The following is a 22,412-nucleotide window of genomic DNA, read 5'->3' on the forward strand; positions in this document are numbered from 1 at the left end:
TGGGAATCTTGTTAAATGTAGATTATAATTCATATCTGGGGTAGAAATGCAAATTTTCAGCAGGGGTTCAAGCCTGAACCAACCAGTTCAAAGCCCTACCCTCTAGCTTAGTTGCTCTCAAGCACATAGATCCACCCGGAGGGCTTGCTAAAGCACAGTTTGCTGGCCGCACCCAGAGCTTTTGACTCAGTGGGCCTAGGGTGGAGCTTGAGAATTTGTGTTTCTAACAAGTTCCCAAGTGATTCCTGATGCTGCTTGTGTGGGGGAACATGCTGAGGACCACTGCTCTGGTTTATACTCTATATGAAGAGCCATCTTTTTACATAAGGGTACTTCTCGATTTGGGCTTCTTTGCCTTGAAAGTACTGTATATATTGAGCAGCCAGCTATTCAGACCCCTTATTAACAAATATGGTCATTGTTTTGAATAGATGATCGCTACCTACACAGGCCACCTTTCAGATCTACCAGGGGACACCTATCCCTGAATGGCAGGCCTGTCATGGCCTTTGTGCCGTGTTGATTTCACCTCCACTGCAAAGATTTGTTTTGTTTGCTGCTAGCGAACTGAGCTTGCAGCATGCTAGGAAGGTGCCCTTCTGGTTTTCAGGGAGCCAAGAAGCCAATATGGCAGCCTTAGGACCACCTCTAGTCAGGGCAAGAGGAGGCTGGTATTGGATCAGGGTTGGGGTTACTAGGCTCTGGAGTCAGCCTTGCCTGGATTCAAATTCTAGCTCTGACACTTTCTAGTTGTCAAAAGACTTTGGAGGGAGGGAGCAAAATAGGCACTGGTTTCTTTCTTTCTTTTTTTTTTTTTTTGCAGGGTAGACAATTCCTTGATTTGGAAATTAGAATTATGCAAACAGTAGACTTGTTGGCAGGAATAAAATATCTCTAAGAACTCAGATTCAGTTGTCCAGAAGCAATTTGGTTGATGAGGCTCAGCAAAAGAATCTGAGGTTCCAGAGCCTGAACACCACAGCTTTGCTGCATTAGCTTATAAAGCAAAGAGGAGGGCAAGTCTGAATACTAGATTTTATGTGTAAGAATGAATAACCTGTCTTCTGTGCTTGGAAACCCTGGTGGCGTAGTGGTTAAGAGCTACGGCTGCTAACCAAAAAGTCAGCAGTTCTCATCCACCAGGCACTTCTTGAAAACCCTACGTGGCAGTTCTACTCTGTCCTATAGGGTCGCTATGAGTCGGAATCAACTTGATGGCAACAGGGTTCCTTTTTTTACGTGCTTGTGAGGAGTCCTGGTGGCGCAGTGGTTAAATTGCTTGGTTACTAACCAAAAGGTCAGTGGTTTGAACCAACCAGTTGCTCCTTGGGAGAAAGATATGATAGTCTGCTTCTGTAAAGATCACAGCCTTGGAAACCCTATGGGGCTGTTCTACTGTCCTGTAGGATTGCTGAGTCAAAATTGACTCTACAGCACCAAGTTTTTATGAGATTACTAGTTGTAATTTTATACATAGAGAGATCAATGTTCTATACTGTTATTAAGTTTTGTTTTGTACCTTTAGATGAAGAATCAGTTACCCATCAATTAGATGCCTCATTGTAACTATTACATTAAAAATTCCACCCTCAATTTACACTCTAATTGGAAAATTTCTGTTACTCTTTTTAAGGACAATCTGTATTCAAGAAGCCTAATTCCTTTTCTTCTAATCTTGTCTGTACAACATCAAAGCCAAAAGACCAATCGCCACAAAAGAGGTATTTCCAAGAAACACAGAACCGTTTGATTAGTAAATGTGTTGGGGGGGGGGACCCCACGAAAACCAAAAATAAATTTCAAAAGATTCAGTATCAGATGAAAACGGAATTACCAAACTATAGAAAAAATGATGGAGCCATGCCTTCATTTCCACTATTTTCTGTAGTTTTCTTCTTAGGAAAATAACACTATAATGAGGTTTATAAGTTAGGAGGCTAAAAGCAGGAAAATGAGATTATAATTCTTTAATGTTTGCCAAAATCTTTAAAAACTGGGTCATAAAATGAAAGGAAGGCAAAACCTGTGTCAAGTCTCTTTGCTTATAGCATGCTTCAACACTAGTGTAATACCACAATGGGTCTTTCTTTCAGAATTAAGCAGCTCTATTTTGGTTTGTTTTATCGAAAGAGACTGTTCTTACCCTCATTCTTCCATTCCTTATTGCTGGCCCGTCTTCTGCCAGTCTCAACACGTACAAATCCATTTTGTATTCCCTTCCTCCACGGATGCTGAATCCAAACCCTTTGGCTCCTTTCTCCATGTCCACAGTGAAATAATCAAAATCCTTTGGGGTTAGGGAGAAAATGGCATAAACAATTGTTTAATATCAGAGAAGCTTCTATGGTCAGTCTCTCTGTTCTCCTCTCTCACAGTTAACATTCTCCACATGATACGACCTTGTGAGAAGTAACCTGACTTCACAACCTAGCAAAATGCAAGACAAAATTCCAGAAGCTCTGAGCAGACCAGAATACAGTTTACTTGGTCATTAAAAGAGCTACAGTGTAACTTGTTTATTTTGGTATAAGTTAGTTTACTTGGCAAACATGTAATTATTACAGAGTAAATAGTAAATACACACGTCAAAATCATGTGTGTTCATGTGTGTAAATTACAGGGTTTGCTGATGAGAGAAATAAAATTTAACAGGATTTTTCTTTAGTTTTCTATTGCACAGACAACTGAATATCAAGTTGAAGTATACAAAATGCAATTTTTCATCTACATAAAGTGTAATATGTCCAGTATTCTCCAACTTTCACTATTCATCATAAAATTTGGGCGAAAAAGATGATCAATTCACAATAAAGCATGGTATAATCTGATAGAGTTGAAATTGTACTTAATTTATATCTCTGTATCTAGTTACCAAGTATTGAGTATTTACTAGCTGCCACACTCTGGACTGGGTACTTGTCATGAATGTATCTCATTGGATCCTCACCGTGGCCTGAAGGTGGACCCTCCCTTTAGGAAACTGAAGCTCAGAGAGGTTGGAAGTCCCCTGGGGATACACCCAATATGACCAACTCATCCCAGCAACTACACCGTGTGCAGACAGTGGCTCCATAGCTGTTGCAGAGGCTGCACTTTGGAAGACTGCAGCCAGGCTTGACCTTTTACTGAAGGGCTTGGTCCTTTACCCCATAATTATTTACAGGTAAGAGGCCCTGTAACGAATTATGGACTTAAAATACCTTCATTGCTGGCATCTGGAAATTTTTCTGAATTAGTAGCACCCTCTGAGGTCTCAGATAAGAACATTTTCAAACTTTGAAAAGGCAATGTGCCAGGAGTTAGCTAGCTAATATCAGCAGGAATTAGTTCATCCTATTAACACTCACCCACTATATACATGTTTATATTTATTTAGTGTCCTGCCATTTATTCCAAAATAGATTTAGTTGTCCAGAGAGTTGTAAGGATGATGGTGTCATCCTGATGACAACAGGACTAGGAGTAGAACTTTGGCTCTCTATCCCAAAAGGGTGCTCTTTGTTCTGCATCCTGCTTGGTCACAGGCCTGCCATGGTCTGGGGGCCAAGGTACCTGGGGCTGCCTGTAGTCTGACACAGGGTACTGCCTGGTGTCAGGGGAGTGCTGCCTGTAGTCCAGCAGTGGAGGCTGCCTGTAGTCCAAGGGTGGGGGCTGCTGATAGTCCCCTCCAGGGGGCTGCCTGTAGTCCAGTGGGGGCTGCCTGTAATCCGTGAATGGAGGCTGTCGGATGTCTGGTTTCACATCTTGTCTGGCTTTTACTTCTGACCTGTAACTAGATAAATGGAAATGGGGTTTGCTTTGGAATCTCAGCATTCTAAAGAGACAGAATGATCGCATGACCTCTCGTGAGAGGCACTTCTCTTGGTGGTCCTCTTGCATGTTCAGGATTATGAGAAGATTATAGCATATTATTTAAAAATTTTGATAAATGCCACATTTTATATTTTTTTATTTGACTCCTTAAGAAATCAAGGTAAAAATGATAGTTCAACTAGAACTTTATGGAAAAAGACTCAGGATAACTCACTTTGGCTATTTAAAAACTATAAAACAGCAAACCTAGGGGATTAAACACTTAACATCCCCGCAATATTAGTCAGCCTTAATACCAGTATATCAACTCTCCCAATCTCTCATTCTCTCCCTTTCTCTCTCACCCCCTGGCAGATCATTCATAACTTCACGAAAACATGATTGAAGTGATCTATAAACACTTTACAAACACATAATTAAAGACTATTTGACCTGCTATGTTAGGTCTTTTTGAACACCTTATAGAGGTTAAAGGAGTGATAACACGGTATAATCATCAACTACAAATCAAATAGAAGGTCATTGGTAAAAACAGAAATACATTACTCAGAGGCTTAAATACTAGACAATAGCTATTAAGATGATTATCAGATATTATTGTGGCTATAAGATGGAAGGGAAGGCAAAAATGATAATGTCCAACATTTGCGCTATGCTTGTTTCTAAATACAATTACTAATAAAATAAATACAGAGACCAGAGTCAGGAGTCTAGTGCTGTTTTGTGAATCCAAACTGCTCTAAGCTGAGGGAGGTTCTCAGTTCCAAAAGGGGACTAAAATAGTCAATACCAATGATTATGGAATCTTTAATAAAACTAAAAATATTATCATCATTGGTATAAAACCCCATTGCCATTGAGTCAATTCTGACTCATAGTGACCCTATATGTCAAAGTAGAACCACCCCATAGGGTTTCCAAGGAGCGGCTGGTGGATTCGAACTGCTGACCTCTTGTTTAGCAGCCAAGCTCTTTCTTAACCACTGTGCCACCAGGGCAGCTCCTTGCTTACTGCCATGGCAACAATCTATAATGAGCTACTTGGGGATGCAGGTAGACTTAAAAATACATTCTATATAATAAACTCATCTAAAAATAGTATGAAGGGTATGAAAAATTGAGAAAATAATTAGCATCAATGAAAAGCTGAAATGTGTGAAGAAAACATGTTCAAAACCAGCAGAATTTTTACCTTTAAGAGTAGTTTGTTTCTTTACCAGCTTTTGGTCTCACTGATGCTGATTACTATTAAATACTTTTTAAAAAAGCACTCATCTGAAGTCATGGATTGAACTGTCGAACCGAAAAAACCAAACCCACTGCCATCAAGTCCATTCGGACTCATAGCGACCCTACAGGACAGAGTAGAGCTGCCCCATAGAGTTTACAAGGAGCGCCTGGCGGATTTGAACTGCCGACCTCCTGGTTAGCTGCTGTAGCACTTAACAACTATGCCACCAGGGTTTCCTGTGTCCCCCCAAAATACATGTCAACTGGGTTAGGCCACGATTCCCACTATTGTGTGGTTGTCCTCCCTTTTGTGATTGTAATTTTATGTTAAAGAGGATTAGGGTAGGATTGTTAACACCCCTACCCAGGTCACATCCCTGATTCAATGTAAAGGGAGTTTCCCTGGGGTGCGGCCTGCACCACCTTTCATCTCTCAAGAGATAAGAAGGAAAGGAAAGGGAGCAGGGGGGAGGGACCTCATACCACCCAGAAAGCAGTGCCCGGGAGCAGGACACGGGGTCCCTGTGCAGAGAAGCTCCTAGCCTGGGGGAAAACTGATGAGAAGGCAGAGAGAGAGAAAGCCTTGCCCTGGAGCGGATGCCCTGGATTTGGACTTCTAGCCTACTTTACTGTGAAGAAATAGATTTCTCTTTGTTAAAGCCATGCCCTTGTGGTATCTCTGTTATAGCAGCACTAGATGACTAAGACACCTGAGCGACTGCCATTAGTGTGATCTAATATTTGGTAAGAATGCACTGAAAGCGCATAGCAAAGGATGTGTTCACCTGGCCTTCTTGGAAAGGGGTTAGTAAATGTAGTTATGTTAATCAACTTTTGAGTAAATCACACTTATTTCACCCTGCAGAGATGAGACATTTCTTTTGTAAGTTTTAATATTCAGACTTTATGCCTCAGCAAGTTGTCCACTCACCTACTGAAAGCATGCATGCTGAGAACAGTTATTCAAAATATGCTTTGAATAAGATGCTTAACTATGCAAATATATGCGTTTAACAAAAGGAATCGAACTGGGCGACATTTATCAGTATGTGTCCATTCCTTTCTGGAAATAGCTTCATTTAGAAGTCACATTGTTTTAAGTTATAGCACAGTCATTTTCATTATCTGTATGATACTGGTATGAAATATCCTTTATGTGTTTCATATCCAGACAGATATGTCATGAAAAACCACAGGACAGAGTAGAACTGCCCCACGGGGTTTCTAAGGAGTGGCTAAGCAGCTGAGCTCTTAACTTCTGTGCCACCAGGACTCCAATACGTCATGAGGTATAGCGACAGAGGGTACAATTTAAGAGTCTCCCCCAAAGATTAAGCAAATGACTAGAAGTAGGCATAGTCAAAACTTGCAACAGTTGTCATCCAGGCCTACCTTTAAGCACTCAAACTTCTCTATACACCAGTGTTATGTGTCAGGATTTTAAGCTGAGTCGTGCATTGAAGAATGCTTTAGTAAGGAAAATACATTTAAATTTTTATGAACGTCGCTAACTTTTAAGTGAATGATACACTGGATACAGCAAAAATTATGCTGCATTGAATTTTTCAAACACTTTATTTAAGGAAAATTCAAGATTCTTTCAAGAAAAAACAGCTCCTATTACATTTTCATAAAGATCATTTACTTAGGAAAGAAGGTCATCCATTATACCCTTCAAAGCAATTAATGCCATTATTGAAGAAACTTTAAAGATGATACAACCAGATTGTTAATGGTAAATTCTAGCAGGTTTTAAAAAGGTATGACAAAGTTTCAGAATTAAGAGATGCTGCCCATTTTGTACAGGATCTTATGGTAGGATTGTACATCATGTGGGCACTTCAAGAATATTTTCCATCCTTGAGTATTGAGGGTTCCATGTTTGTGAAAGAAGTTAATTCCCAATGCTCTTCCAGTGATCTTGTCACTTGAAAAGCAGTCAGTCATCATGGGGGAGTATCTGCTTTTGCTGGGGAAGGTGAACTTTGCTATTTACACTTAGTTGGGGAGTGTATTACATAATGGCTCTTTTGTTGTTTTCATCAAATGCTTCTCCTTGATTAGTGTTTTGTTTATGTTCATATTAAAATTATTTTGTGTGCCCCCTGGGCACATCCAAAAGGATCTTAAGGGACAAAGAAATGGGTAGAAACGTGCAGGGTATTAGTATGAAGCCAGCCCAAGATTAAATAAGCCAGGATAAAATATTCACTCATTCTAACTCACAAAATAGATATTTACAAGCAGATTGTCATTTGATTTTATCCCACTATAAGATGGAAACTGGCTCAGTTGGACAGGTAGGTGGGAACTCCTTGTGCAAATAAACTTATTTGGAAATTTGTACTGTGTGCTTTGCATATAAGTTGTCTTGGAGACATCTCTAGTCTGATCTAGAAAAAGACAAAGAGTTTTCCTTTTGATACCAAAACCCAGACCCAGTGCCGTGGAGTCGAGTCCAAGGCCACCTTGAAAGGCAGTTAGGAACATGTTTCTGGTATCTGTAAGATTATTGATTTTTATCCATATGCAAATAAGCCACCCACCAACAATTATCCAGTTAAGCCAGGGAGCCAGAGTGTCAATAAAGGGCCCTAGAATTGGCGTGGGTGCTTTCTAGGTATTTAATAGCATGGAAGAAAAACAGCTAAAAATCTGGGCAAATATGACAGTGATTTATAAAAAGTTGTGTCAGCTTGATCTGTCAATTCCAGAATTAAGAAATATTTTATTCTGTGGTCAAGAGGAAAAAAAAAAAAAAATCACAGAGCATATGCTTCTGTGATGGGGCCAAGGTATCCCAGCTGTGAGTTAGTAGCAGATGGGACATGACAGTGGCCTCCCCCAACTGTTGTTCTCCCCATTGAACTAATATACCAGGAATGAGATAAGCCACCCAGTACTGGAAAGGTGAGAATGGAATTGTGGCTGGGAGGTTAATCAACAGTGGCAGAGACAAGAAGAAGCATCTGAAACTGGCTCAGGGACTACTGGGGCACACAGGTCCTTTCTCCTGAGCCTAAAATGAGTCCTGGGAAGCCAGTGTAATCTGTTGAAATAATACATGGCGAAAGCTAGTGCATCGGGGGCTTATTACTGAGTCACCCAGGACTTACTCTTCTTACAGCTTGTCAAATTCTTACCTGTGCATCATTTGCTTTATGGGGTTCAGTCTCTTCTCTGGCATATATAAAAAACATAAACAGCTGAGCACAACAGATATTTACTTTTCCATGAAAGCAACGGGGAAATCAGAGTAGAACAGGGCTTTATGGAAATAACACCTATGGCACGGGGAAAATATTTGCTTTACGACAATGTGAGTGATGGACCCAGAGAGTTCTGGTAATAAAAACAAGGTCTCACTTCATCTTATCAACATGGGAGGCAGGAGCTGGGAAGCAGATGTTTAGAAAAGATTAGAATCATGGAAAAGACCAGTGAGGATTTTGCATTCAGAGATATTCCCATGGATTGTGTTGTTTTTCTCCAGCTGAAAGGGGGAAAATAGCATGGGAACATGTCTTTATCTTTAATGGCTTAGCCTAACCCAGGCTCCCTGTTACAGACAAGTCACAAAAAAGATAATATTGTTTTTGTATGCCATCCTTTTTTCCTGGAAGTTCGAAGTGCCTTTTTCACATTATTCACGATTCCAATCTTTAACCCTCTGTGCAGAATGGAAGGACCGCATAGATGGTAGGTAGGGGAATGCAAGGAGCCTGTGGGTGGGGTAAATGGTTAACATACTCGGCTGTTAGCCAAAAGGCTGGAGGCTCAAGTCCACCCAGAGGCACCTTGGAAGAATGGCCTGATGATCTGCTTCTGAAAAATCAGCCACTAAAAACCCGATGGAGCACAGTGCAACCCTGACATACACAGAGTTGCCATGAGTCAGGATTGCCTCAGTGACAACTGGTGGTTAGGGGGATATAAGATTATCACTAGACCTAACAGTACAAATACTAACATTTATTCACACCTACAAATTCTCCAACTTTTCCTCCTTTCCATTAGTACCATCATTTTCTGAGCCACTACTTTCATGGCTCACTGGACAATGGGAACAGTCTACCACTTTACCTGCTTTCTCTCCCAGCAACCTCTAGTCTGGTCTCTACAGGGCTGCGCAAGACATTTTGAAAAGCAAAACCAACGTTGTCAGTCCTCTGCTTAAAACCCTTCAACAACTTTCCACTATACTTAAGATAAAAATCAAAATTTTTAACATGCCTACAGGGCCCTTTTGAGCTGGGACCTACTACCCTCGTTAGATTAATCTCAAACCTTGGCCCTCGCCTCACCCTACATTTGTCTTATTTCCATCTCTCGTACTTGCATCTTTCTTTCTGCCAGAAGACCTTTGTAGATGCTGTATCCTGGGCCTGGACTCTCTTCAATATACTCTTTTGCTAGTTAACCCCAACTCATCCTTAGTCATTCATCATTTCTTCAGGAAAAGCTCTTATTGTGAAGGAAAGACACTTCGTTCACCAGTAAAACCATACATATAACACACACAATCTCAAATTCACACGGAAATTTCTACTTTAGGAAGTTCTCTCTCTGCCTATGTCCTGCCTTGTACCCAAACTCTCTCTTTTCCCTACCTCCGTTGCCTCTCAGAATCAGAAAATCTATAGGAAATGTTACCTATTTTCATGTCCTTGCAGTTGAAGCGGCTGAGGAGGAGCTGGTTGGGCGACAGGGCTGTTGGGGGTGGCTGGGCTCGGCTGGGCCAGAGGACTCTGCTGGGCCAAGGGGCTGTGCTGCTGGGCCATGGGGCTCTGCTTCTCGGAGCTGGGCGCCGAGGTGGGGCTGTTGAGCTCTGTGATGGGGAACCACAGTGGCAAATATGGTCAGATTGGCATTTAGGAAAGGGCAAGAGGTGATCAGTTGGAGGCGGTGACTCTTTTTCTCCTCAGTGACTCAAGGCTTTGGTTATTTCAGTTTCTATTAGGTTTTAAGATAGCAGGTTAAACTTATCAAGTTCCAGTACCACTCCTGGAATTAATATTCTTTCGTTAATTATAACTGTTGCTGAACAAGGTAATGAACAGAGTCTCTTGCCATTTTATCAGGAGAAAAGATTACACTTAAAAAAAAAAAAACCTGTTAAAACCATAAAAAAGTAATTCACAGGAGTAAGCTCTAAAATGGTAGTTTTCCAGCACTAGTTGCTGAGAAAAAATGGTTTAGCCATTTTTTTGTTGTAATGAGATGTCTTACCTGTATTCCAAAGTTTGGGAATGAACCAGAGCAAAAGTAAATGCTTTTTGCAATCTTTTTCCCACTCCCCTGTCAGTCTTATTCCTAATAACCCTCTGTACTCCACGTTCTCTAGAAAGAACCCAGGGCACTGAGAGGATCTGAAGCTGTTGTTTGTTAAAACTGCTTCTTGACTTCTCTAGTCAGGTCATCAAATTTTCAACTGAAATCATCTCTACACATTGGAATAAGGGTCAGGACAGACATGTTTCAGACTGGGAAAACTGAGAAGCATGTTCATGTTTAGTGAGCAGTTTTACAGAGTTAATTTCCATTGAATATTTTATACACACTAGTGTTTGCAGATAACAGGTTTAAAAAATGTAGTCATTTTCTTTTTTTCTCTCTCTCCTTATTCTGGTTGAGTGGTAAGAGACAAACTCTATAAGCACTTCCTTATAAACCAGCTCCCAACCCCCTCAGTTTTCTCACAAGCCCAAATCCTTTAATTTCTCCTCCATGTCCATCAGGATTTCTCAATTTTGGCCCTTTTGACATTTTGTGCTAGATAAATCTTTGCTATGGGAGGCTGTCCTGTGAGTTGTAAGATGTTTAGCAGTATCCCTGACCTCCTCCCGCCCCCACTAGATGCGAGTAGCACCCTCCCAGAGTGTGGCACCCAAAAATGTCTCCAGAGTAGAACTGCCCCAAAGGGTTTCCTAGGCTGAAATCTTTACAGGAGCAGATTGCCAAGTCTTCCTCCAAGGAGGGGATGGTGGGTTCGAAATGCCAATCTTCTGGTTAGCCGAGTGCTTAATCATTATGCCACCACGGCTCCCCTGGTTGAGTTCCACTGTTTTATATTTACAGTCGGGTGGCTGTTTAGCCATTTGGTGCCCGTATACCAGGTAGTCCTCATATGGACTGAATCAATTAGAGGGCCCTAGAGAGCCCTGATGGAGCAGTGGTTAAGAGGTTGGCTGCTAGCCAAAAGGTCAGCAGTTCGAATCCATTAGCTTCTCCTCGGAAATCCTATGGGGCAGTTCTACTCTGTCCAATAGGGTTGTTATGAGTTGGAATTGACCAGACACCAATAGGTTTGGTTTTGTTTGGTAAGTTGAGGGAGCCCGTCACCCTCTGTGTGGGACATCATTGTCCTCCCAACCAGTGAGCTCCAGGGACTCAATTCTTAAATCTCATTGGTGAGTCAGCAGCTATAAACTAGCGCTAAATCCAGCTGTGCCTGGAAAAGGTGAATTTATGGGGCATTGGAACTCAGGACTCCGTGGTGGCCCCTTAAAGGAAGGCGGTGAGTTGTGATGTTCACTACTCTTCAGACCTCAGGGTGGAGTCCTTGTACAGAGAAATTCAAAAGGCTAAGTGTGAATTTTAAATTCTTGTCAGATGTAACATTTTTTAAATGAGCTCTCTTTATGCCACAAAACTTCCTCAAGCTTTTCAAAATCCACCTGACTTTGAAGAATCCTCTAGAGCTTAACCGTTAACACAAGTAAGCTAGCTTCCCCCACCCCACTCCTGATTTATAACTCTATCATCTCTGTTGAATGGGTTCTGGCTTACCACCACCATAAAAGCAGTACCCCTGAGACCACAGGGGATGATTGAATAACTCCATGTCTGGGGACTCACAATATTTAGCCTGTAATGTCACACAGTTTGATCTCTGAATGAAATTGGTACTGAGTAAATAGGATATGGGTTTTAACTGAGTATGGAGTTTTTGCTAAAGGGGAAGTAATAATAAACTGCTGACACTCTGACAAATGACTAATGGCAGGCAGGTGGACACCAGGACCCTGGCAGGCAGGCTGAGCACACCTGATGGGTGAGTAGGTGTGTGTGTTGACCACCTCTCTGCAAAGCTGTCTCAGGGACTCACCCTCCTGGGGAATGATGCGAAGGGTGACACTAAGGCCTGCGTCCTTGATGAGCTTCACGATGTCTGCATGAGGCATGTTGATGATAGACTGGCCGTTCACCGCTAATATCCGGTCTCCCACCTTTAGTTTGGCACAGCGATCGGCAGGACTGCCATCAATGATGCGTCCGATTTTATGGGGCACAGCTGAAAAACCCCGACAGAAATAGGTATCAGGGACGTTATCAATAAATGTTCTTTTTACTGAGTTCCTTATTCACATTATTCATGATTCTATCTTATTTTTAGTCTCAGCCCCCAAAGGAAACAATGTCATGTCAGAATTCCTTCTCTAATCAGTATATTTGCCTTTTGAAATCACAATCATTTCTCTCAAATGTGGCCCCGTCCATGCTACTAGTCCAGAGTGTCTAAGTTCAAGTCCTTTGCCATGATAGGCTAATTCTAAACACACAGACCAAAGTTCTCAAACTTTGGACTGCATCAGAATCACCCTGTGATTAAAAGTACAGCTCTCTGGGCCTTACTCCAGACCTTCTGGATCAGAGTGTCCAGACAGGAGACCATCCTTCTGGATTTTTAGGGGGTTCTTCAAGAGACTGCAGTATGTACAGATATTTGAGAACCACAGACATACAACACTGTGCCCAAAGATTTCAGACTCTAGAGACAATAATGTTGTCGTGTGCTGTCCAGTCAAATTCGACTGACAGACACCCTACAGGACAGAGTAGAACTGCCGCATAGAGTTTCCAGGGAGTGGATGGTATATTCGAACTGCTGACAGGGCTCCAGAGACAATAATATACAGGTTAAAAAAATATAATAAATACCGGGAATTTAACTTCTACCATTTTCTATTCTACTGAGGAAGAAACAGGAAAGGAAAACATATAGATTAAGATGGGCAGTAGCCAGCTGGTGAAGAAGCTATGATCAACTTCACATTCATCTACTAAACTGTAAATGATCATGTGACTTTTAAATTTCTTTATTCTGATTTAATCTATTAAACAGTACTGAGATCTTGCTAATATCTGACATGTAATGTATTTAATCAAATCTAAGATGCCACTGATAAGATAAACCTTTATTTTATGCACCACAAGAAAGAATTATAGCAACCTCTGCCAATTAAATAATGACATTCCATTTGCTGTAAGATGCACTCCAATTCTTGATATGTTAAAATCTGAAAATGTGTGTATTAGAATTGATGAAATATGGTATAAAAAAAATAATGCATCTTTAAAACAATGAACATTTCTTTTTTTTTTTTAAATTTATGTATGTGGGGAGAGGCAGGTACCTGGGGAAATAGATTTTTCTAGCATGTTGACTTCTATTGAATGTAAATTTTGAGTGCCTACCTAGATAACTATTTCTGAGGACAGACATCAATAGTGCACAAGGTCCCTGCCCTCAAGGAATTTACAATTCAGAAACCTATTTCTTTTCCTTTCTTTCTCACAACAGTGAGCCCCAGCCAGGAAGTCACTTGTGAACATCTCTGTCTTGGTCTCCCTATGAGAAGTCAGGTACTGCTTTAATTTGCATAGAGCTAGACAAAAACCACCATTCATTATGCTCTAAGGGTGTCTGTTTCCTGAATTCTGTCTTGTGTATGTGTTACAGTTAAAGGCAGAACATCAGCTAATAACTATGGCAAGGAAGGGCAGTGAGTTAATGGACTGGTACCTTGTTCACTCTTCTATTGTAAAAGGTCATAGATGTATGTGAAAATACTAGCTAAGCCGGTGTCCTTGATGTGAATCTCAGCGTGTTGGAAGTTCGAACACATTTTTATTTACCACAAGCACTAATGGCTTTAATAAGCACACCTTACTTAGAGCTGCCTAATGATTATCTTTGAGTCTTAGGACAATATATTTCCCAAGTGGAACTGTAATAAGAACTCATTCATTTGTTGATTAAAAAAAAAAAATGATGTAGGTATTGCAAGGTACTCAGTCTTCAACCATAATCAGGGTGAACTTTTGTCCCTTCTTTTGTACCTTTTCATGCTGGAATGGTCAATAAATCATTTGGTCACCTGGCTATAATGTGTGTATTATGATCTATCCTGTGACATCTGGAAAGCTACCTAATCTCTATGAGTTTCTGTTTAACTACAGTAAAATTGGGGTCATGATATCATTGACTTCACAGGGTGGTTCTGAGAATTAAATAAATTATCACATGTGAAGTGACTAGAACAGTGCCTGACATTAAGAAGTGATCTATAAATATTAACTATCATTTTTATTACAATTATCTTCTTAAAATTTCTGATATCATCATTTGTGTATGTGTGCTTGTCTGTAGGTACAGTGAGCACCAGTTTGGATTATCTGTACATGGGACAAACCTATAATACTCCTAAAACTGAAGGAACGTTTTTCTTACTACAGGACAGTAGGGAGCAATATCCACTAAGTCTCAACACAGGAAAACAGCTTCATTAAGCAGAGACATGTTTTGGGGGATCAGATGGACACTAGATGAGGCCAAGGGACCTATTTGTTTGTCTCTGCTTTCACAAAAAAAATATTGCAGGTCACTGGAGGAAAACACCAACTTGTAAGTAAGGGTTTATCATCCAAAGTGAAAGCAGTGTAATACAGATCTCTTAATTATCTGCATTGAGTCTTACACACACATGCACACACACACACACACTTACTCCCATATTGATTTAAAGCTATTAACAATATCTTTTCTTTCCTACTTCTTATAGAACACTTATATGAGCCAAGTATTGTGCTAAGTGATATATACATAAATGTATACACACATACATGCTTAAGTCTATATTAATACATATGTAACTCAATCTTTAAGAAATCATATGTGGTACCTGATATCATTGCAGATTTACAGTTGAGGAAACTGAGGCATAAAGAGGTTAGTAATTTGCCCAAGGTCACATAGGCCATGCAAGGCTTAGAATCCCAGTCTGCCCCATTCTACAGACTTTGCTCCTAACCACCGTAGCACACTGCTTCTCTTGGCTTACTGTCTGTTCTCTTTAGTAAATCACTTGCTTTGTGAGCACTGGTGCTTTCACTTGGTGAGTGCAGCCTGCCTCTAAGCAAGAAATACTTCTCAGTGGCCATGATCCAGGGGAGGGTAGAAGTCAGGAACTCTGCCTTGAAGTGAGTTCTTTGTGGCAGCTGTCTTTTGACAGGCAAGACACGAGAAGAGAGGAGAGGAGATGAGAGAAAAATTGGACAGCTCCTCAGATCCCTTTTTGTTAGAACTTCACATTAGAGCATCATCTCTTTGTTTGAAGTAATTTATTTGGGTATTGGGAACACTCCCATTTGCAATCAAATTTAAACATATACTTCAAAATACTACAAATGGTTTTTGGATGATTTACTGTTTTGAATTATTCATGCTTTTGCTCCCCTCCATTACTGTGGATCATTTAGAATTTACTGGGCAAAAACCTCAAATGTTTCAAAACACTTTTTTCACACACATACACACACACATGTGCACATGTGCGCACACACACACACGCACACACAATCTTATGTGTCCAAAATAATAAAAACAACAAGCTATTATTTATTAGTTTCCAGGCACTGTGCTAGGCACTTATTTTAAATCCTACGGCAAGTGTGAAGTAGCTCTAACAGTGTAATAATCATGCTTATTTTACTGATGAGCAGACAAACACATGTCAAAGCTAACATTCAAACCTATGCCAGTGTGACTTCAAACCGTGGGGTCATTCTCCTTTCTTGATAATGGCAAGGTTGTAAACAGTTTGAAGGAGGGAATGACTGGCGAGACTTAGTTTGGAAAAACATCATTTGACACTTGAGATTTCAAGACGAAAGCTTCACTGTAAACACAATTATCTATAATATGATCATCTATATTGCCATTTGCTTATGGTGATAAGTCTTAGTTTCAAGGCCATTTTAACTTTACTAGGGTATTTGGAGTAAAAGTAAAATACAAGAATAAAAACCAAAATACAAGCATGAAAACCCAAATAAATTCTGTGGTAGCCACATAGAAAATGACTGAGCGGCTAACATAAAATATGAATGAACACACAATTAAAAAATGTATATTCAGTAATTGGAAATACCTGGCATGGTTTCATAACGATTGTTTTTTTTTTATTGACATTTACTTTAATAAGAACAGTACTTGAAACTCTTGGCAGCTGAAGGCAGCCTCACTTTTCCTTTCCAGCATTTTCCCTACATAGGTAACTCCATTGGATGTTGATATACAACAAATCATTGACAAGGGCTGTGCTCAGAGAGGATTCTCTCTGAAAACAAGAGGCAGCTCCATTTGCTCAGTGATAAGGTCTACAAAACTTATGACCTAAGTGTTTTCTGTGCATAGCTAATGGAATTACAGAGCAAGAAAGAGGCCCTGACCTGGGTTTCTATTATTGGGATGAATGGTACACATTAATTCGCTGGGAATTGATGACTAAGGTAACTGCTGAAGCGAAGTCCATTTAGACGGCATGCCTTGCAGACATCATCTGTCAGACAGCAGTGTAAATCAAGCCTTTGGAACAGTCTTCTTGACACAGTGTGCTTAGGATACACAGATATTTGGGAAAAGTAGCAATATGTCATGCAGCTTTGGACACACTGGCATTTGGGAAGGAGACAATGTGTCACTAGCTTGAAATTTCCCTTAAATTGCAAATCACATAAATTTTGGAAAAGAAATTGTTATGGATTGAATTCTTTCTCCCCAAAATATGTGTTGTATATCCTAACCTCTATGCCTGTGGCTAAAATTCCATTTGGGGATGTCTTTCTTATGTTAATAAGACAGGATTAGTGTAGGATGTATCTTGAATCAGTCTCTTCTGAGACATAAAAGAGATTAAACAGGCAAGCTGGAAGCAGAGAGGGGAGAGAGAGTTGTTAAGCCTCAGAAGCAGAAGCTCAAAGAGACAAGGACCTTCCTCCAGAGCTGACAGAGAAAGCCTTCCCTTAGCGTGGACACCATGAATTCAGACTTCTAGTCTCATAAACTGTGAGAAAATAAATTTCTGTTTGTTAAAGCCACCCATTTGTGATATTTCTGTTATGTTGTTGTTGTTGTTAAGTGCCATCGAGTCGGTTCTGACTCATAGCGACCCTATGCACAACAGAACAAAACACTACCCAGCCCTGCGCCATCCTTACAATCGTTGTTATGCTTGAGCTCATTGTTGCAGCCACTGTGTCAATCCACCTTGCTGAGGGTCTTCATCTTTTCTGCTGACCCTGTACTCTGCCAAGCATGATGTCCTTCTCTAGGGACTGATCCCTCCTGACAACATGTCCAAAGTATGTAAGATGCAGTCTCACCAGCGTTGCTTCTAAGTAGCATTCTGGTTGTACTTCTTCCAAGACAGATTTGTTCCTTCTTTTGGCAGTCCGTGGTATATTCAATATTCTTCGCCAACATCACAATTCAAAGACATTAACTCTTCTTCGGTCTTCCTTATTCATTGTCCAGCTTTCACACGCATATGATGAGATTGAAAATACCATGGCTTGGTTCAGGCGCACCTTAGTCTTCAGGGTGACATCTTTGCTCTTCAATACTTTGAAGAGGTCCTTTGCAGCACATTTGCCCAATGCAATGCATCTTTTGATTTCTTGATTGCTGCTTCCGTGGCTGTTGATTGTGGATCCAAGTAAAATGAAATCCTTGACAACTTCAATCTTTTCTCCATTTATCATGATGTTGCTCATTGGTCCAGTTGTGAGGATTTTTGTTTTCTTTATGTTGAGGTGTAATCCATACTGAAGGCTGTGGTCTCTGATCTTCATCAGTAAGTGCTGCAAGTCCTCTTCACTTTCAGTGAGCAAGGTTGTGTCATCTGCATAATGCAGGTTGTTGATGAATCTTCCTCCAATCCTGATGCCCCGTTCTTCTTCATATAGTCCAGCGTCTCGTATTATTTGTTCAGCATACAGATTAAATAGGTATGGTGAAAGAATACAGCCCTGACGCACACCTTTCCTGACTTTAAACCAATCAGTATTCCCTTGTTCTGTCTGAACAACTGCCTCTTGATCTATGAAAAGGTTCCTCATGAGCACAATTAAGTGTTCTGGAATTCCCATTCTTTGCAGTGTTATCCATAATTTGTTATGATCCACACAGTCGAATGCCTTTGCATAGTCAATAAAACACAGATAAGCATCCTTCTGGTATTCTCTGCTTTCAGCCAGGATCCATCTGACATCAGCAATGATATCCCTAGTTCCACGTCCTCTTCTAAAACCGGCCTGAGTTTCTGGCAGTTCCCTGTTGATATACTGCTGCAGCCGTTTTTGAATGATCTTCAGCAAAATTTTGCTTGTGTGTGATATTAATGATATGGTTCTATAATTTCCACATTTGGTTGGATCACCTTTCTTGGGAATAGGCACAAATATGGATCTCTTCCAATCAGTTGGCCAGGAAGCTGTCTTCCATATTTCTTGGCATAGACGAGTGAGCACCTCCAGCGCTGCATCTGTTTGTTGAAACATCTCAATTGATATTCCATCAATTCCTGGAGCCTTGTTTTTCGCCAATGCCTTCAGAGCAGCTTGGACTTCTTCCTTCAGTACCATCAGTTCCTGATTATATGCCACCTCTTGAAATGGTTGAATATCGACTAATTTTTTTTGGTATGATGACTCTGTGTATTCCTTCCATCTTCTTTTGATGCTTCCTGCATCATTTAATATTTTCCCCATGGAATCCTTCACTATTGCAACTTGAGGCTTGAATTTTTTCTTCAGTTCTTTCAGCTTGAGAAATGCTGAGCGTGTTTTTTCCTTTTGGTTTTCTATCTCCAGCTCTTTGCACACGTCATTATAATACTTTATTTTGCCTTCTCGAGATGCCCTTTGAAATCTTCTGTTCAGTTCTTTTACTGCATCAATTCTTCCTTTTGCTTTAGCTGCTCAATGCTCAAGAGCACTTTTCAGAGTCTCCTCTGACATCCACCTTGATCTTTTCTTTCTTTCCTGTCTTTTCAGTGACCTCTTGCTTTCTTCATGGATGATGTCCTCGATGTCATTCCACAACTAGTCTGGTCTTCGGTCACTAGTGTTCAATGCGTCAAATCTATTCTTGCGATGGTCTCTAAATTCAGGTGGGATATACTCAAGGTCATATTTTGGCTCTCCTGGACTTGCTCTGATTTTCTTCAGTTTCAGCTTGAACTTGCATATGAGCGATTGATGGTCTTTTCCACAGTCGGCCCCTGGCCTTGTTCTGACTGATGATATTGAGCTTTTCCATCATCTCTTTCCACAGACGTAGTCAATTTGATTTCTGTGTGTTCCATCTGGTAAGGTCCATGTGTATAATCACTGTTTATGTTGGTGAAAGAAGGTATTTGCAATGAAGAAGTCGTTGGTCTTGCAAAATCCTATCATTTGATCTCCAGCATTGTTTCTATCCCCAAGGCCATATTTTCCAACTACTGATCCTTCTTCTTTGTTTCCAACTTTTGCATTCCAATCGCCAGTAATTATCAATGCATCTTGATTGCATGTTCGATCAATTTCAGACTGACTGCAGCAGCTGATAAAAATGTTCTGTTTCTTCATCTTTGGCCCTAGTGGTTGGTGTGTAAATTTTGAATAATAGTCGTATTAACTGGTCTTCCTTGTAGACGTATGGATATTTTCCTATCACTGACAGCATTGTACTTCAGGGTAGATCTTGAAACATTCTTTTTGATGATGAATGCAACACCATTCGTCTTTGAGTTGTCATTCCCAGCACAGTAGATTATATGATTGTCCGATTCAAAATAGCCAATACCAGCCCATTTCAGCTCACTAATGCCTAGGATATCGATGTTTATGCATTCCATTTCATTTTTGATGATTTCCAGTTTTCCTAGATTCATACTTCATACATTCCAGGTTCCGATTATTAATAGAAGTTTGCAGCTGTTTCTTCTCATTTTGAGTCATGCCACATCAGCAAATGAAGGTCCCGAAAGCTTTACTCCATCCACAGCATTAAGGTCGACTCTACTTTGAGGAGGCAGCTCTTCCCTAATCATTTTTTGAGTGCCTTCCAACCTGGGGGGCTTATCTTCCAGCACTATATCAGATGATGTTCCGCTGCTCTTCATAAGGTTTTCACTGGCTAATGCCTTTCAGAAGTAGACTGTCGGACCCTTCTTCCTACTCTGTCTTGGTCTGGAAGCTCAGCTGAAACCTGTCCTCCATGGGTGACCCTGCTGGTATCTGAACACCGGTGGCATAGCTTCTAGCATCACAGCAACACACAAGCCCCCACAGTACGACAAACCGACAGACACACGAGGGCTTTCTTTTATAGCAGCACTAAATAACTAAGAAAGAAGTCCACTTTTTTTTTCCCCCTCTATTCCTTTCTGGGTGAAACATTACTGTACATTTATATTTTAATATGTTTTATATTTTCCTGTAGATGAATCACTCAGCACTGCTCAACATACCACACTGTCAACAAGAATATGCAGAGGCAATCAGTTGAACTGGATGCTTTCTCAGTTAGTTCGAAAAGCCTGGATTCTTCAGGTCTCTCACCATATTGTTCTAAGAAGCAGTGATCCTTCCTTTTTGCTGTTGGGTTCTCTTCTGGGATGTCTGTACGGTCTATCCAGGTTTGGTCAGCCCCTGGGCAAAGTGGGCTGATTCAGCCAATGAGCTTACATTGCATTCTACCCGGTTTAGTACTCATAAAGGAGATGGGATTTTTACCTGGAGGAGTTCACTTGCTCTGCAGATGGATTCTTTCTGAAAATTTTGGCAATGGATCCTTCCTGAAATCCTTAGCTGCATCATTGTAAGGGAAGGAATGATTAGATTCCACCTTCTTTTTTCCCCCCTTTTTGGGCATGTTTCCCTGTTTTAAATATATTTCATTTCAGAGAAGGAAAAGCTTGATGACTCATGTTTACATTTAAGTATCTCTTTGTTAATAGATCCTACCAAGTGCTGTTTTTATGGAGGAAAGCATTAGACAGGAATAGTAGATTCTGCATCAATCATGTCAAACTTATAAGCGAGAAATTTGTGAAATGACTGTGACAAAAATAAATACTTCAAAGGCAATCAATAGCATAAACTCTCATTAGCTCACAATTCCATTAAATTGTGAAGGTTAAACAACATTCTATTAGCTTAAAGGGGCAAGGGAAGCTAGTTTGCATCTTGAATTTGTGGCCAGAATTGAATGACTCAAATTGTCTTTTCTTTCAATACTCTGTGAAATTTATCATCTGGTTTTAGAACTGTGGGTTAAAGCAGGAAGATTATTACACCAATCCACACATTTCTGCATAGCATTTCCTTAGTAGCACACCTAGATTTGGCCTAGTGGGGAAGACAACCACACCATAACATGGCAAGACACTTGACCTCAAGAAACTGAGTCTATTTGGGAAGACCAGAGACAAACCTATAAAACATACTTAAAGCACAACAGAAAATGGCAAGTCTATAGGAAACGTAACATGAAACAAGAGTAGAAAAACAAAAAACAAACCCATTGCCATCAAGTTGACTCTGACTCATAGCTACTTATAGGACAGAATAGAACAGCCCCATAGGGTTTCCAAGGAGCAACTGGTGGATTCAAATTGCGAGCATTTGCCGAACTCCTAACCACTGCACCACTAGGACTCCAACAAGAGTAGAGGGGAGGAAAAAGTACTGAATCTGGGTGTGGATTCAGAGAGTGGTGAGGAAAAGAAAGGTCATTCTGGGAAGGAAGGAACATAATTGTCCATAGGCTAAGATGCAGCTCCCTTTCGGGCAAAACTCATGGTGGGAAAGAGGGCTCTGGCAAATCCAGAAGGAAACCAGGAGAACTGCTTTGTAGGCAGGAGTCCCTTTTGCTCTTGGAATTGCTGGTTCTCTGTCTGAGAGCTCTGATATGATGCCTTTAGCCCAGCTCCTATTGATGGAGCCTGAATATGTAGGGGTGATTGAAGATTGTCACAAAAAATTTATCTTTTAATTCATGGTGAAGACTCTTGATATGTTTTTCTGCCTTTGGAAACCTGAGCCTAGTGTTAGTCTTGCTTATTTTTCCATCTCTCCTTCCTAGAAGTTCTGACTGAGTTGTGACAAATCCATTCAGCTAGATGCTGTCCCTTCTAGGAGTGTCGTGCAGTGTCCTTTGCAAGAGCTTGTCTTGGTCATCAGAGGGGTGAAGAGGTGGGAAAAACATGTTTTGTATTCTAAAAAAATGTGGTAAAATTAAAAAGCAGACTGCATGACTT

The 22,412-nt window shown here is 40.6% G+C and overlaps 1 protein-coding gene across 2 annotated transcripts in view; it reads right to left on the minus strand.

The window, feature by feature from the left end:
- MAGI2 (membrane associated guanylate kinase, WW and PDZ domain containing 2) overlaps positions 1-22,412 on the minus strand; it is a 1,483,873-nt gene that overhangs the window by 100,910 nt on the left and 1,360,551 nt on the right. For both annotated transcript variants that reach the window (XM_064289914.1, XM_003407180.4), the window contains 4 exons: positions 12,152-12,337; positions 9,697-9,871; positions 3,553-3,772; positions 2,144-2,287 (listed from right to left, as the gene is read on the minus strand). In XM_064289914.1, the coding sequence (XP_064145984.1) occupies positions 2,144-2,287; positions 3,553-3,772; positions 9,697-9,871; positions 12,152-12,337 (725 nt within the window). The remainder of the gene's footprint in view (positions 1-2,143; positions 2,288-3,552; positions 3,773-9,696; positions 9,872-12,151; positions 12,338-22,412) is intronic.

The sequence above is a fragment of the Loxodonta africana genome, chromosome 8 (assembly GCF_030014295.1).
Source record: "Loxodonta africana isolate mLoxAfr1 chromosome 8, mLoxAfr1.hap2, whole genome shotgun sequence".
In the NCBI taxonomy this organism is placed as follows: Eukaryota; Metazoa; Chordata; class Mammalia; order Proboscidea; family Elephantidae; genus Loxodonta; species Loxodonta africana.